The sequence below is a fragment of the Capra hircus genome, chromosome 11 (genome assembly GCF_001704415.2).
Source record: "Capra hircus breed San Clemente chromosome 11, ASM170441v1, whole genome shotgun sequence".
In the NCBI taxonomy this organism is placed as follows: Eukaryota; Metazoa; Chordata; class Mammalia; order Artiodactyla; family Bovidae; genus Capra; species Capra hircus.
Window position 1 is genome coordinate 30,275,429 of NC_030818.1, and position 15,483 is coordinate 30,290,911.

The window sequence follows — 15,483 nt, forward strand, 5'->3', positions numbered from 1 at the left end:
AGTCAGTAAAGAATCTGCCTGCAATGTAGGAGACCCAGGTTAAATTCCTAGGTCGGAAAGATCCTCTGGAGAAGGAAATGGCAATCCACTCCAGTGTTCTGGCCTGGAGAAGCCTCATGGACAGAGGACCCTGTCAGGCTACAGCCCGTGGGGTCGCAAGAGTCGGAAATGACTTAGCGACTAAACCACCACCAACCTGCTAATACGTAGTGTGACCTTCTAAGCAGAAAGAAGGTAAAACATGCAACATTTTTCAAACCTCTTTGAAGGAATTATCTCCTGGTCTGGTCTTTCGCCTGCACATTAGATCATTTTAGTGATATTCTTCAGGTATATTGTCCACTTACCTTCCTGGTGAGCTGTTCTGTCATATTAGGGGAACTGTGGAGCAGGCAAGCCATCCTTTGAGGCATCTCTCATCTGCCATTTAGTGGGTGCTTCTGTTTATATTTTCTCTAGTTTCCAATAATCATACATTTCTATTATTTTTAGATTCTTATGACTATTTCCATGAAATCTGGGCTTGTGTGCCCCTTACCTTATTATCCAAAAGGCCCTCAAATGTTGTAACTTAACCATCTTGAGGGCAGGGATGGTATTTTTTCCTCTTTTTTATCTTTTACAAGAGTCTTTTCCATCCCTCAGTTTTTTATTTTACTCTGAGACTTTTGCCATATCTTCATTAAATTGTTTGCTTTGAATTTAAGCAGTTTAAATGGGAAAATAAACACTAGTGTTAATGCCATAAAAATAATTATTTTTGGATGCATCACCCAGTATCATATTGTTTAGCACTTTGGGGGGAATGACACCACCTAATTGAAGGGCCATCATGTATAGCCCTTCATGCTGTTCTCTGCATAGCTTGGTGTTGTGTATCATTCTCACAAACTGTGATGTGAATGGTGTGTCCTAGAGTGTTGTGGTCTTGTGGCCCTGTGCACCATGCACTGTGCAGAGTACTCTATGTGTAATTAAACCCATGGAACAACCCTGTGAGGTGGGTAATGTTATTATCCGTACCTTCCAAATACGGGAATAATGACCCAGAGAAATAGAAGTTAGTTAACCTTCCTAAAATTACACAGGGGGTAAATGGCAGAGCTGGAGATAGGAACCCAGGCTGTCTGCCTCCAGGGCTTTTAATCACACAGTTCATTGCTAGCAAGTTTACTTCAGTGTTTGCATTGTATTCAAAAGGTGCTATTGGGTTTTGTTCCCCCACACATTTATGAAAAACATTCAGACGCTTTTTGTGTCTGATTCCAGGTAACTAATTCTTATGTAATTTATTTTAGGTTAATGGAAAAGGTTCCTTATGGTGTGTTGATCCAGAATATAAACCCAACCTTATGCAGGCACTGAAGAAGCAACCTTTCTCCTCAAAATCCACATTTTACAGCCCTCCTGCATCACCGCAAAGGTACAGGATCTAAGATGTAAATGTCAGTGGCAATATGTAAGATTTCATTATATGAGATGGAGTAACTTTTAAGTTGTGGGGGTTTTTTCATCTTTTTTTTTTTAATTACATAGAGAATTATTTACGGATAAGACATTAGACTAAGGCATTTTTGCTTATTAGGAACTGAGATGTTGCATAATTGAGAGCATAAATTCTGGAAAATGTATTAATAATTAATAATATATTCTAACTAAACTCTGAAGATAGTGATAATATGAATTGAGGTATAACCTGAAACCTTTTTGTAAAGATCAGATCGTTTACATTGTCTGCAGTACTAGTACTGACCTAAAGACACAAGAAAGTAGAAGTATATTTAAAATTTTTTAAATAAGGTAGTTTGTTTGCAGCATTTATATATATATATACTTATATTAATTTTTCTATTTTAAGATTTTTTCCCTTCACAGCATGTTTAATATTTGAAAATTATGTTCAAGTCTCAAATTTTGAAATGTCAAGTAAAATAATGCTTTGGATTTTTATTTGATTTGTTTCTGTTGGCAAATATGCTTTTCCTTGGCCTTTTGTTTTCTAACTCCGTGATCATTAAATTGATCTTATAGCTTTCCCATTTTAAGTCAAATCTGAAAATGATGACTTTAAATCTGACTGTTGCCTTTGAAAGAAGCCTTTAGAATCTTTATTTTTAAACTCTATTATATATATTCATTTGAGTTGAAAATGACAGTTTTGTCAAAATACTTTTAAGGGTAGTCTATAAAAAGTTTTTTAAAGCTTTTTAGTAAAATAATAAATGAAAAATTTGAAGCATTCACAAAAGTAGAAGAGTGAACTCCCATTTGCAGCAGTTACCAACATTTCATGTAGTGTTTAAGGAATTAAAGTATTATATAACTTTTAGATGAGTGTTTGTAGCTGATACAGTTTAAAAAATTAGCCTAAAGTTGAAATTTCTGCATTATATATACATAATACTTATTGAGATTTTAAACTTATTAACCATATTAGTAGATTAGAAGGATCATTATAACAAGAACTAGTTTATCCTTATGAAATGCAACTCTGCAAAGATGTTTTCAGAGTTTATATTCTCATTGTTTGGGAATTGATACTTTCCTTAGTATTGGTACTTAAGAGATGTCCTAGTTTAAAAGAACAGTAGTTGGGAAACTAATGGTGAGCTCTGTTGATACTACTTTAATGTTTTATTTAGCAATGCCATTTTTTATTAAAAATCAAATGGGAGAATTGGCACAGTTTTTTTGTATACCATCAAAAATATACTTCCCTGTGCCTTTGATATGAAACATTTTCATGTTTTCATTCTTTATATGTTTAAATGTTAAATAGAGATGATTTTGTGGTTTAAAAACAGGTAGATAAACAGCAGCATAGAGGTTGTAATCTTTGACTTTAAAATATTTTTAGAAACATTTTCTCTATATTATTGTTGGAGAAAATGACAGTTCCATCTGACATGCCTTTGTGTAGTCCTTTCATGCCATAATTGGTTAAGTCTGAGGAAGAGAATGAACTATAGTGTATATGAAACTGTGACTAAGAAATAGAGTTTTAATTTAGTTAGCCAAACAGATTTTTTTTTTAAATACTATCACAAATTCCAGAGAAGAGGAACGTTTGTTCCAAAAATATTTAAAAATTTTTGAAATTAAAAAAAAGAAACTGCTGGTCTCTTTCATAAATATAGAAAATTTAATTTGTAATTGATATTTTTAATTAAATCAGGAACTTTTTCTTTTTTTGTCATCACCATACAGTCTTCTTTTTAAACATTGTTTTGATAAACACTTTCATTTCTGTAGTAACACCTATATTAATATCTTATCAAATGTAGGCATCCAGTGTAGAATCAAACAGTAACTATTATGTATTGTCTGTTGTTTTGGGCATTTTAAATTTAATGTTCATATTTAATTACCACAACAACCCTATGTGGGAGTTTTAATTATTCCTGTTTTACAGATGAAGAAACTAAAGGGTTAATTATTTTGCCTAAGAACGCCCAAATAGTTGTGATTTAAACTTGGATCTTATGCTCTTTCTGCTTTGGCAGACTCTTGCTAAACTGAATAGTATTAGCAAAGAAAACAAGGTAAAAAAACTGTTTTTTATTGTAAAAACTAGTTGTATTTGTAACTAAGTTTTATAAAATGTGAAATAAAAAAATTTTTTTAATGAGTGTGCTTGTCTTATCTCTTTTTTCAGTGGTTCTTTATCACCTCACTACTTAAGCTCTGTACTCAAGCAGAACCAGGTGCGAACTCTCAAAGGTATGTGAAAGATCAGTATTTTAAATCATAAGAACTCAGGTTAAAATCAGAATTTTTATTTAATTTTTTTAATTATAAAAATATTGCCTGTTCATTATAGAAGTTTTAAAAAATAAAAAACATTTATAAAAAAGAAACTAAAACTTACCCTTTATTCTGCTGTTAACTTTTTAATTGGGCTATACTGGGTGTACAATATTGTATGTTTCAGGTGTACAACATAGTTAGTTATTCACAGTTTTTCAAGTTATACCCCATTTATAATTATAAAATAGTGACTGTATTCCGTGTGTTGTACAGTATATTCTTGAAGCTTAGTTATTTTTTGCATAGTAGTTTATACCTCTTAATCTCTTACCCTATCTATCTTGCCCCTCTGCTGTTAACATTTTTAATATAATTGCTTTGGTCCTTACACAAGAGTAGATATGTTTGCATGCATGCCCATACATGCACATACCACCGCTCACCTCTCAAACACACTTTTTCTCCAAGTACTTAGATTTTACTGTGTATACTGTTTTATATCCCTGTTTTCATTTTCCTTTTATTGTATACTTTTCCTTGAAAATAGGGAAATATTTCTTAGTAATGCGATAAGTACCGAATCATCTTTTCAAGTCTGTCGGTCTGGAATAGTTGACAAACTGTGGCCCATGGGCCCAATCTGGCCGCCACTCGTTTTGTTATGGCCTTTGAGTTAGGGATGGTGTTCCATAATTCTTTTATAGATTCGGTGTAAAGAACTATAATTTAGGAAGCTTTCAAAAGCTAACATTTGAACTTGGTTGACTTTTAAAAAGTAGATCAAAATTTTGAATTAGTTGTTTTTTCCTCTACTCATAGTTAATATTATAGGTTAGTGATATACTAACATAAGTTTTCCTCACATTGCTACTTTGGAGCTTGCAGGTGTTACTCTGATCTATAAAAATAAAAATTATCAGATGAAAAGCCTTTCTGTGTATCAGAGACATTTTGGCTCTTTAAATCTATACTAAGCCAAGCCTAGGAAACATACGATGATGGTCTGTAAAAATAAGGGAGGGAAAGAGTGTGAAAAGTTTAAGAGAACTCTGCAAAGAAGTTAATGGAATTAGGAGTCTGCTTCAGATAATATTGTGACTGAACATAAGGCAAGTACCCATTTTCCTGTTACCTACATGAGTAAATGTGCTCTCTTTATGTTTAGGTATTGCTGAAACTTCCTTTTTCTTTTTATTACTTCAGTAAATTCTGACCCTTAGTCTATTAAGCTTTAGCTCATATGCACATTTTGAGAACGTTTTCTGTCTTGAATTCTGGGGTTTATTTAGAATTTCTTCTTGTTCTTGTTCTATTCCATCCGAATTCTGCTTCTTCCTTTGGGGATCAGCTTCCACAAGGAGAGCATAGGTACTTTTTCATCTAATGAGTTGTATGTATTATCCATCATCTCTCATAAGTTTTAGGAGAAAATGAAATACTGTACCACACAAAAACTTGAAGAAATTTTATATTTAAATCAGGTTGATTTAGCACATATACGTAGATTCTGAGGAAATTTGCTTTTTCTTAACTCTTGATATTATTTCTAGGGAAAAGTTTGAAAAATAGAGCAATAAATTGATTAAACATTCAAGTACTTGTTGAATTCATCCATTGTGCTAATCACTGAACTCTGGGTGCCTTGGGATATGCAGAAAGAGACCCAGGCCCTAGTCTCAGAAAATATACAGTCTAATTAAAGAATTAATTATTGTTTAATTGATTAGAATTGTACAGAATACACTGGGAGAAAAGGAAGTGGGTAGCAAATTAAGCTTAGAGGTAGGTTGGGAAAGGCCTCTTCAAGAAGAAAGTGTGATGCCTGAGCTCTGGGCCTCGAAAGTTGGACGGATACTTAACCTTGGTTAGAGGTTTGGTCTGGGACAGTTGCTAGGAACTGCAGGTTGGTAAGCATGGCTGAAACCTAAGCACGTAGAAGACTAAGTAGCCTTGGTCCGGCAGCTATAGATGTGATCGTTTAGCATGGGCAAGGCGAATGAAAAAGTTTAAGCAGGTATTAGCAAAATGAATGGAGAAGAAATGGCAGCCCACTCCAGTGTTCTTGCCTGGAGAATCCCAAGGACGGCGGAGCCTTGCGGGCTGCCGGCTATGGGGTCGCACAGAGTCGGACACGACTGAAGTGACTTAGCAGCAGCAGCAGCCAAATCAAGGAGAGCTTCTTTAGCATAATGAGTTGGAACTTCTTCCTGTAACTGTAACATTAGTTTACATTGAGTTCCTGACTTTAGTGTTTTGCTTGCATTATTTCATTTAATTCTTACAACAACTCTTTGAGGTTTTGTTACCCCCTTTTACAAATAAGGAAATTGAATTTTGGAGAGATTAAGTAAGTTTCTTAAGGTTACACAACTAGCAAATGGTACAGAAGGAACTCTGATTTCAGAGCCTGCACTCCTACCAGATATGAGGAGTTAGGGGAACTACTGAAGGTCTTTAAAGAATAGGGTGACATTGTCAGTTTTGTGTTTTGTAAGTATCACTGAAATTTCACTCTTGGCTCTAACTTTATTGTTGTTGTTCAGTTGCTCAGTCATATCCGACTCTGCGACCCCATGGACTGCTGCATGCTAGGCTTCCCTGCCCTTCTCCATCTCTCAGAGCTTGCCCAAACTCAGGTCGATTGAGTCAGTGATGCCATCCAAACGTCTCATCCTCTGTCTTCCTCTTCTCCTGCCTTCAGTATTTCCCAGCATCAGAAGTCTTTTCAAATGAGTCAGTTCTTCACATCAGGTGGCCAAAGTATTGGAACTTCAGCTTCAGCATCAGTCCTTCCAGTGAAAATTCAGGACTGATTTCCTTTAGTATTGACTGGTTGGATCTCCTTGAAGTCCAAGGGATTCTCAAGAGTCTTCTCCAGCACCACAGTTTGAAAGCATTAGTTCTTCAGCACTCAGCCTTCTTTATGGTCCAGCTCTCATATCGGTACATGACTACTGGAGAAACCATAGCTTTGACTATATGGACCTTTGTCGACAAAGTAATGTCTCTGCTTTTTAATATGCTGTCTAGTTTTGTCATAGCTTTTCTTCCAAGGAGCAAGTGTCTTTTAATTTCATGGCTGCAGTCACTGTCCACAGTGATTTTGGAGCCCAAGAAAATAATAGTAGAATCAAATATAAAATTCATCGGTCACTTCATAGAATTATCCTTTTTAAACTCTCGTGACTCATCTGGCCAATAGCAGTGTTACAGTATTGTATAACAGGCAGCAGGAGGCAGAGAAATCTCATAGTGAGATAGCAGAACAAAACCTTTTTTGGTCAATATTTTGATTTGGTGTGGGTTTGTAGCAAATTCATGTGTTGAAAAATATTTATTGAGTGCATTTGTGTGCTAGTCACTGCTCTAGGCACCAAGGATGCATCAGTGAACAAAGAAGACAAAAATGGAACCATATTCTGATTAGTAAATTTTAGTATTTATACTTAAGCACTAAAGTATATGTAGTGTATTACAAGCAAATATAAAATTCAGATAGTTAATGATGAAGGTAGGAACTAAATGCAAATCTAAGTTCAAATTTAAGTTTACAAATTTGCATAATTTGTATCTTAATTAAAGTGAAAGTAAACTGGTAGTTCAAACAGCTTCACATACTAGTAATTTATTGAAATCACTCTCCTACTTTTAAGAATCATGAGAAACAGCTTCCTTGTTTGGGTGCTCTGTAAATGTGTATACTGGTTTTGATAAAGGCAGTAAATCCTGCTGTAGTTAATACTTGGCTTATAATCATTTAAATTATGCCACTGTGGTTCTTACATCGTTCCTTAAGCAAATCGACTGAGAATCAGGTAATAGAAACTTGGCTTATTATAACTCTTACTTTCGCATAGTTAAAACTGAGTCTTTTTAATTTTCTCTGTTGTTGTTAATAATTTCTTAGCATCAAGGCTAAGAAAATATAAACTAGGAAGCATAAGTTAACAGTTTTGACAGAGATTTATTTGAACCAGTTACTAAATCAGTAGCAAATTTGGAACTCTAGTCAGAACTACGAAGGATAAAAAGGGAACTGTTTAATATGACTTTTAACAGGTCATTTTTGTGATTATTTAACTCACTGTTTGGATGGCTCTCATGGCTCTCATGACAAATGACTTTAAGCTGGAAGTAAATTATTGGATTAAATAGTGTCAGAGAAAATATATACAAAAGGCTTTATAAAAAAATGAAATTTCTATTCTGAATGTGTTAGATAATATAGCTAATAGTATGTTTATTGAGAACACAGAGCCATCTTTAAAACTGCAAATGTATTGAGTTGACCAAAAAGTTTTTTCAGATTTTTCAGTAAGATGTTATGGAAAAACCTGAACAAACCAACCCTATACTTATTAATGAAAAAAACATTATAAAGTGTTTTCAGCTGTGACAATAAGTAAGCCTTAAGTTTAATTTTAATACCAAAACTGATTTGGTACTATAAATAAGCACTGTAAAATCTACACCGTTTTGTTGCTTTTGTTCCAAGAAGTTCAAGAATGTACTTTGGACAAATCGTTGATAATTACGTGGTGGTGGTGTTTATTGAAGTTGATAATTAGGTGGCGGTGGTGTTTATTGAAGTATAGTTGATTTACAGTGTTGGATAGGAGACTTCCCTGGTGGGTCAGTGGTTAGGACTCCACACTTCCAATGCCATGTTGGATAATCAGGTGTTCTTGATTACCAGATGGGATCATTTCTCTGGTGCTTATTTTAACATTGAAGTTAAACTTTTTTTAAGTTAATTGACAAGATGTTGTTGGAAGCATATTTAACGAATGTTCTAAATCAAACAAAGTCAGATGTAGATAAAATCCTTTTGCAAAGAAGTAATTTCATGTTGGACTATTCAAATTAATTTGGCTGTAACAAATTCCTACAAGAAATTGTATTTAAAGAACAATTTTCCTGTCATTTCTACTGTTACAGAAAGTGAAAGTGTTAGTTGCTCAATCGTATCTGACTGTTTGAGACCCATGGACTATTGCCCTCCAGGCTCCTGTGTCCATGGAATTCTCCAAGCAAGAATATGGAGTTACCTTTCCCTTCTCCAAGGGATCTTTCCAACCCAGGGATCGAAACCCGGTCTCCCGCATTGTGGACAAGATTCTTAACCTTCTGAGCCACCAGAGAAGCCCCTATACACACTATAAAGATATACTAATTTTTAAAGTTAAAAATCTTTTATAGGTGCTTCATTACATTTATAGGTGCTTCATTAATAAATTTCCTGAAATTGTTTACTTGTTATAATGCATTCCAGTATTAGATTCTTTCCCTCACCACCATTCTCCCTTTTTAAAAAAAAAAAAAGTAAATTTTTTTTTAAATTAAAAGAAAACAAAATTATTTCATGGAACAGAAGTCTCTCTGTTAGTATAATGCCAGCCAGGTTGCACCCTGCACAAAGGACACCTGGCTGAGACAATGAGTGGGCTGATGTCAGAAGGACTGGACTATACCCAGTCCTCAAGCTGTGTGCCCTGGTTTAGAGAAGCATTCACCTGGAGGCCAGTTGCTTTTTTTCCAGTTCACACAGAGATACAATATGGGCTAGAGCTGTACTAGCTTTTTTTCTTTAAAGACATGTTAGAATACTGAACTCTATTATAGTCAAGTCTCATTCTAAAAGATGGGAATTGGAAAGGTCTTTGTCTTACTAGCGTCTATGGCTGTGGCATCTGGGAATCATTGATTCAAGTTCTTTTTAACCTGATTTTTTTTTTTTTTCCCTGCCTGAAATGCTTTTTCTTTGAATATCTTCATAGTTTCCTTTCTTTCACCTTCCTGAGGTTTTTGCTCAACTATTACCTTTCCTTGAGGCCTTCCCTAACCTCTGTATTTAAAGTTGCAACTACCTTTCCCCACATTCTCTGTCTTGCTTCCCTCCAATTTTCTTCTCCCTAGTGTTTGTCTCTCAAAAGTTGTATTTCTTTGTGTTCTGAGAGTCAGGGATTTTCCTGTTTTGTTTTCAGCCTGGAATGTGAGATAGGACACTCAATTTATTGAATGAGTAACAGAGAATTTCCATTATACTCTATAATTTCCTGCAAAATTTCCTACTCTAATTATAGATACTTGGTAAGTTTTGAGGGATGATGAGATTACAAATTGCCTGGATTCTGGAGGTAGACCGCACAGGTTTAAATCCCATCTCTATCATTCCTAGAGATCCCTCTTTGTCCATTTTCTCATCTTTAAGATGGAAATACTAATAGTACCACATCATAAACTTATGAGACTGAGATGAGTTAATAATACTTAGAACATGCCAAAGGCTTAGTAATTTGGTGATAATCAGCTTAATCTAAAGAAAGGAGATGTGGCAGAGATACAGTATATTCTTCACTCATTTATCAGGGAACTACTGTGTGTTCCAGGTATTATGGAATATAGAGAATAAGACATGACTCTTACCTTAAGGGAGCTGACAGTCTAATTGGAAAGACATTCATATAGAAACTGTGATTAATGAGATTGCACTGTATTCAAAGGAGAAGAATATGTGCTCTCATAGCAACAATCTTCTGATTTACTTAAACCTATTTTTTAAGGTCATAACATTTCCTGCCTTTACAGAGTTTGTGGTCAAGATGAGGAGGAAAGTATTAACTATCCACATGGCTTTATTATCTAAGATAATTTTATAATTAGATATAAATAGAATGTAAGATTTGGGGATAATAAAAATTTTCCACCTTTGGGGCAGAAATGGAATGTTTTTGAGTCTTGTTTTAAACCTAGCCTTTATAATTAAAGGATATATAAATTATTATATAAATTATCCTTTATAACCTATCCTTTAAAATTTGTAAACATTTTCTAACTTTTCCTTCACATTTTAGATTGTACCATTTTACTTTTATTTGATTATGGTTATAAAGGCTAACAGATTGCCAAGATGTAGAGGAACTGCTAGTGCTGAAGTAGATATGAGAGTGTAATGACCTCTGGAATAGAACCTGCTGTTTTTACCAGCCTATTAAAATCCATTTTTCTTAGGGAATATCCATAATTGTAGTACTTACAGGCTTGCATGTAATTATGACTAAAGACAGTGCTAATATTTATGTGTGTTCTTAGCTAATTTAATCTGTTTAAGGGCAATCCTTATTGAAATGCAGGTCAGGTTCTTATTTTCATTGTGAATAATTAAAGAAAACTTTCATTATTTCTAGTGCCTCTCAATTCTCCTTTACACAATATTGTTCATAATTTTAAGTGAACAAAAGGAGATTACGAAATAATAAGTCTCATTTTGTACATTTATCTGTATGTGTTTGTGTCTATATATATATGATATCCATATACATGTGTGTGTATAAATTACATATGTTATATACATTATACACTTTTTTACTAGAAAATACACCAAAACCTTAATGTTGGTTACCTTTGTTTGCATATACTATAATAGCCTCTTTTTTATAAAGAACATTAATATTATCACTCTTTTCCTTTTTTAGAATCTGATATTGATGCTGCCACTGCAATGATGCTTTTAAATACTTCTATAGAACAAGGAATTTTGGAATGTAAGCAAACATGCTTTTCTTTTTCATGAGCACCTTTCAGATGTCATTTAGGACAGGCAAAATTACTTCTTTCTAACTAGGTTGTGTTTTCATCTAAATAGTCTCTGTTTTATTTTCTTTTAATTTATGTGAGCAGTTGTGAAATTGAGGTTAATGCTATGATAATTCTTGTTACATTGACCAAGAAATGAAGAAATAAGTAGCATGTTTAGAAATTAAGCTTAAAGATTTAAAAGTGAAAATGGGGATGTCCCTGGTAGTCCAGTGGACAAGACTCTGTGCTCCCCATGCAGGGGACCCAGGTTCAATCCGTGGTTAGGGAACTAGATCCCATATGCTGCAACAAAAGATCTCACATGCCACAACGAAAGGTTGAAGATCCCACATTCTGCAGCTAAGACCTGCTGCAGCCAAATAAATAAAGAAAAATAAATATTCTAAAGAAATGAATAAAAGTAAAAATGAAAGCTATGAATAAGAAAACATAGAAAGTATGCTTATAACCTTGAAATGAGAAAAGCTATCTTTGACATACAAAGTGCAAGATCCATAAAAGCTTGTGTAAATTTAATTAAACATCAAAGTCTTATTTAGAGCTCTGACAACAGCAGATACCTGTAAGAAAAGTAACACAAGCATAGTACTGGGATGACGTATTTCTTCACTGTATATAGCAGACAAAGGAATAATGTTGAGTATACATACGTGCACAACATAAAAAGATTCTGTAAGTAAGAAATAAGAAAACAGTTCAACAAAATATATGAATAGGTAGGGCTCGGAGCAGGAAATACACAGATGGATAGCGCACATCTGAAAAGATACAGCTTCTCTAGAAATCAAGGAGATGTAAAATGAAACAATATTGAGATAATATCTTTTTGTCATGAGATTATGAAAAATTAAAACGATTGATAATGTTAGAGGTTAAGTATAGAAGTTGGGTGTTGTCATGCAATGTAGGATATAAATTGATACAACTATTTTGGAAGGCAATTTGGAAACACCAACTAAAATTTAAAACATACATATTTTTTACTTATAATTCTGTTTCTTTTTATCTCTCCTAGAAAAATTCCATATGTGTAAGAAAAGGCATGTAGAGGATTTTCATTGCAGTATTACTTGTAATAGTGAAAAACTGGCAACAACCTAAATATCAACAAGTAAATTGTTAGCTAACCAGTGACACATTAATATTGAGGCATTTTCTGCAAGCAGCTCAAAATAATTGTATTTTCCATGGGAAGGTCAAGATATACCATTAAATGGTTTAAAAATATTTTAGATTGATTCCTACAGGATGATGGTCTGCATAAAATTTAAAGACCCACAAAACATCACCAGTCTAACGCACTTATTCAGGAGTGATATAATAGTTTTAAATGGCCTGTTTCTGTAGTCAGATGCATTTGATTTACTGATGGAAGCTTTATTTTCCACAGGTGAGAAGCCTCTGCCTCTTAAAACAGCAATGCAAAAAAAGAGAAGTTATAGCAATGCGTTCAGTCATCCCAGTGCTGTGCGATTACATGAGAGTGATTCTTTAGCCACCAGCATTGATCCAAAAGAAGACCACAATTACAGTGCAAGTAGCATGGCAGCGCAGCGTTGCGCGTCCAGGTCTAGTGTGTCCTCTCTGTCTTCTGTGGATGAGGTGTATGAATTTATCCCAAAGAGTAGCCATGTAGGAAGTGATGGCAGTGAAGGATTTCGCAGTGAAGAAGACACAGATGTTGACTATGAAGATGATCCACTTGGAGACAGTGGCTATGCATCGCAGGCTTGTGCAGATACGACTGAAAAGGGGCAGCCAGACAAAAAGATGCGAAAACAAGCATGTCAAGAAATTGATGAGGAGCTCAAAGAGGCAGCTGGATCTCTGCTCCACCTTGCTGGTATTCGTACATGTCTAGGTTCCCTAATAAGTACTGCAAAGACACAGAATCAAAAGCAGCGGAAAAAATAGAAATACTTACTAGTGTGAAATTATTTTTAAATGTGGCAATACTCTTCTACTTAATTCTTTACAAGGGATATCAAAGCCATAATGGACTTCTTTTGTTTTAGGGTGGGGGAGGGGTGCTAATTACTTGTTTATTTCAAAATATTTTTGTTTTTTGAATTTTTATTAAATAGTTGCTGTTAGGATCATGCCCAATCATCAATATGATGTGAAATCCTAAATGCATAATTTTTGTGATAAGTGTCTTCAAGATTGGAACTTTTATGTTAAAAAAAAAGTCCAGAGCCTCTGTCTTAAACTTGTCTTTTGTTCTGTTAATATGTCCAAGTGTAAGAACTGGCAACTCTAACTTCTTTTTTCATTTTCTTTTCCTATCTGTAATTAACTATAGTTGCCGATCCAGCTAGAAATTTTGCTGCTTTCTTTCTCCCATACTCCTCTCTTGACATGTGTAATCCAGTAGGATGAGATTTGAATATTTTATTTTGTCTTAATTTTTGTTTTTAAGTATTTTTTGTTGACACATGAACAAAGTTGAATATAAGTTGGAAAAGATCCTAAATGTCTAGAAAGTTCCTTTTGCATACATTGGCAAAGAGATAGCAAAAAGTTCTGAGATTTAGAAAAGGCAATTTTGTGATGTAATTTCATCTAAGAACTTCAATTCCAGTTACAGTATTATTTTTTCAAAATTTTTAACTTCCTAGATATTCCATAGTGTTGATTGGAGCCATTTATTGGAGCCAAAGTGCTTTGCAACCATTATTTTGATTTTAGCCACTAGCTGTCTTTGTTGAGGAGAAAGTATCCAATGAAAGGATATAGCCATGGAGTCCCATTTAGGCACACTTTTGCAATAAGAGGATCTTTCATTGGCTTGTTAAATGTACTACATTCTGAAAATTACATGAATGGAGTATAATCTAATATAAACATTTGAATATGTGTTATTTATGTCATCATAAATAAAGGTAGATCATTTAGGAAAAAACTTCTATTCAAGCTTTGTATGAATTAAATTGTATGTGCACCCAATTACGTTAAAGGATTTAACAAAACTGTAGAGATAAAATGCCTTCATGGATTTTAAAATTTGTATAAAATTTTATACATCCTTTTAAGGAGGCAGTGTAATTACGTGCCATTAAATCCATCCTAAAAGATTTTGTTACTCTTCCAAATGTGTATTGCCCAAGGCCTTTTTCAGTATTTGAACAAATCTGCTTATATGATACACATTTTTTCATATCATTTATATAGCTTGACTATATCATTCAAAAAGGACAAAGGATACTAATAAAGTTAAACTTATTCATAATGTATTTTTTTACAATGGCAAAAGCGGCTTTCTAAAAGTTCAGTCTTATCACATGCTACATCCTGTTTCATAAATGACCTTGTTTTTATTTTCTGATAATTTCATATATACATATACATACATACACACATAAGCTTATGATTTTGGTTTGTTACTTTTAGCTGTTTCTATGATGATAAAGCATTTTAAAAAAAGACATTTTTCTTTTAACTTGTAGAGCTTATTTGGGCAAAACTGTCAAATGAGAAGCATACTGAAAATGTTTTTTTCAGTTGTCAAGACATTAAGCCAGGGATAACAACTTAATCTGTCCTGTTTCCATGTTAATTGTAGTTGAACCTGGGTAGCCACAGTAATAGAATTGCTGCTGTTGAAAGTAATAATCTTTCAATTTGTTGATAACAAGTATGCAGGATGAGGTATTGAATTTTTTGTTCTTCATATATATCACATCTGCTGCATAAAATTGCTAACCTAAGTTAACATCTTTTACTATACACAGTGAATATAACACCAAAAATTATTAAATTGTTTTTATCACAGTATAAATAGTACATGGGGCTTCCCTGGTGGCTCAGTGGTAAAGAATCTGCCTTTAAGGCAGGAGGCCCAGCTTCACTCCCTGGGTTGGGAAGATCCTCTGGAAAAGGGAATGACTACCCACTCCATTATTTTTGCCTGGATAATTCTATGGACAGAAGAGCCTGGTGGGCTACAGCCCATGGGGTTGCAGAGTCAAATACGACTGAAAGACTAGCACACAGACACACACACATACACACAAATAGTACACAGATTATAAAAATCATTTAATAACGAAATATTTTTAAGCTGTTTACTGTGGTCCTCTGGATAGACCTTATTAACAGTGTTTTAATGATCTGGTTTCACTTTATTTTGCTAACTGA

At 34.0% G+C, this 15,483-nt stretch overlaps 1 protein-coding gene across 1 annotated transcript in view; it reads left to right on the plus strand.

The window, feature by feature from the left end:
• Nucleotides 1-15,183, plus strand: part of FOXN2 (forkhead box N2) — a 56,058-nt gene extending 40,875 nt beyond the window's left edge. The window contains exons 3-6 of the mRNA XM_018055206.1: nt 1,299-1,423; nt 3,656-3,720; nt 11,223-11,291; nt 12,737-15,183. Of these exons, the coding sequence (XP_017910695.1) occupies nt 1,299-1,423; nt 3,656-3,720; nt 11,223-11,291; nt 12,737-13,260 (783 nt within the window). The 3' untranslated portion in view covers nt 13,261-15,183. The remainder of the gene's footprint in view (nt 1-1,298; nt 1,424-3,655; nt 3,721-11,222; nt 11,292-12,736) is intronic.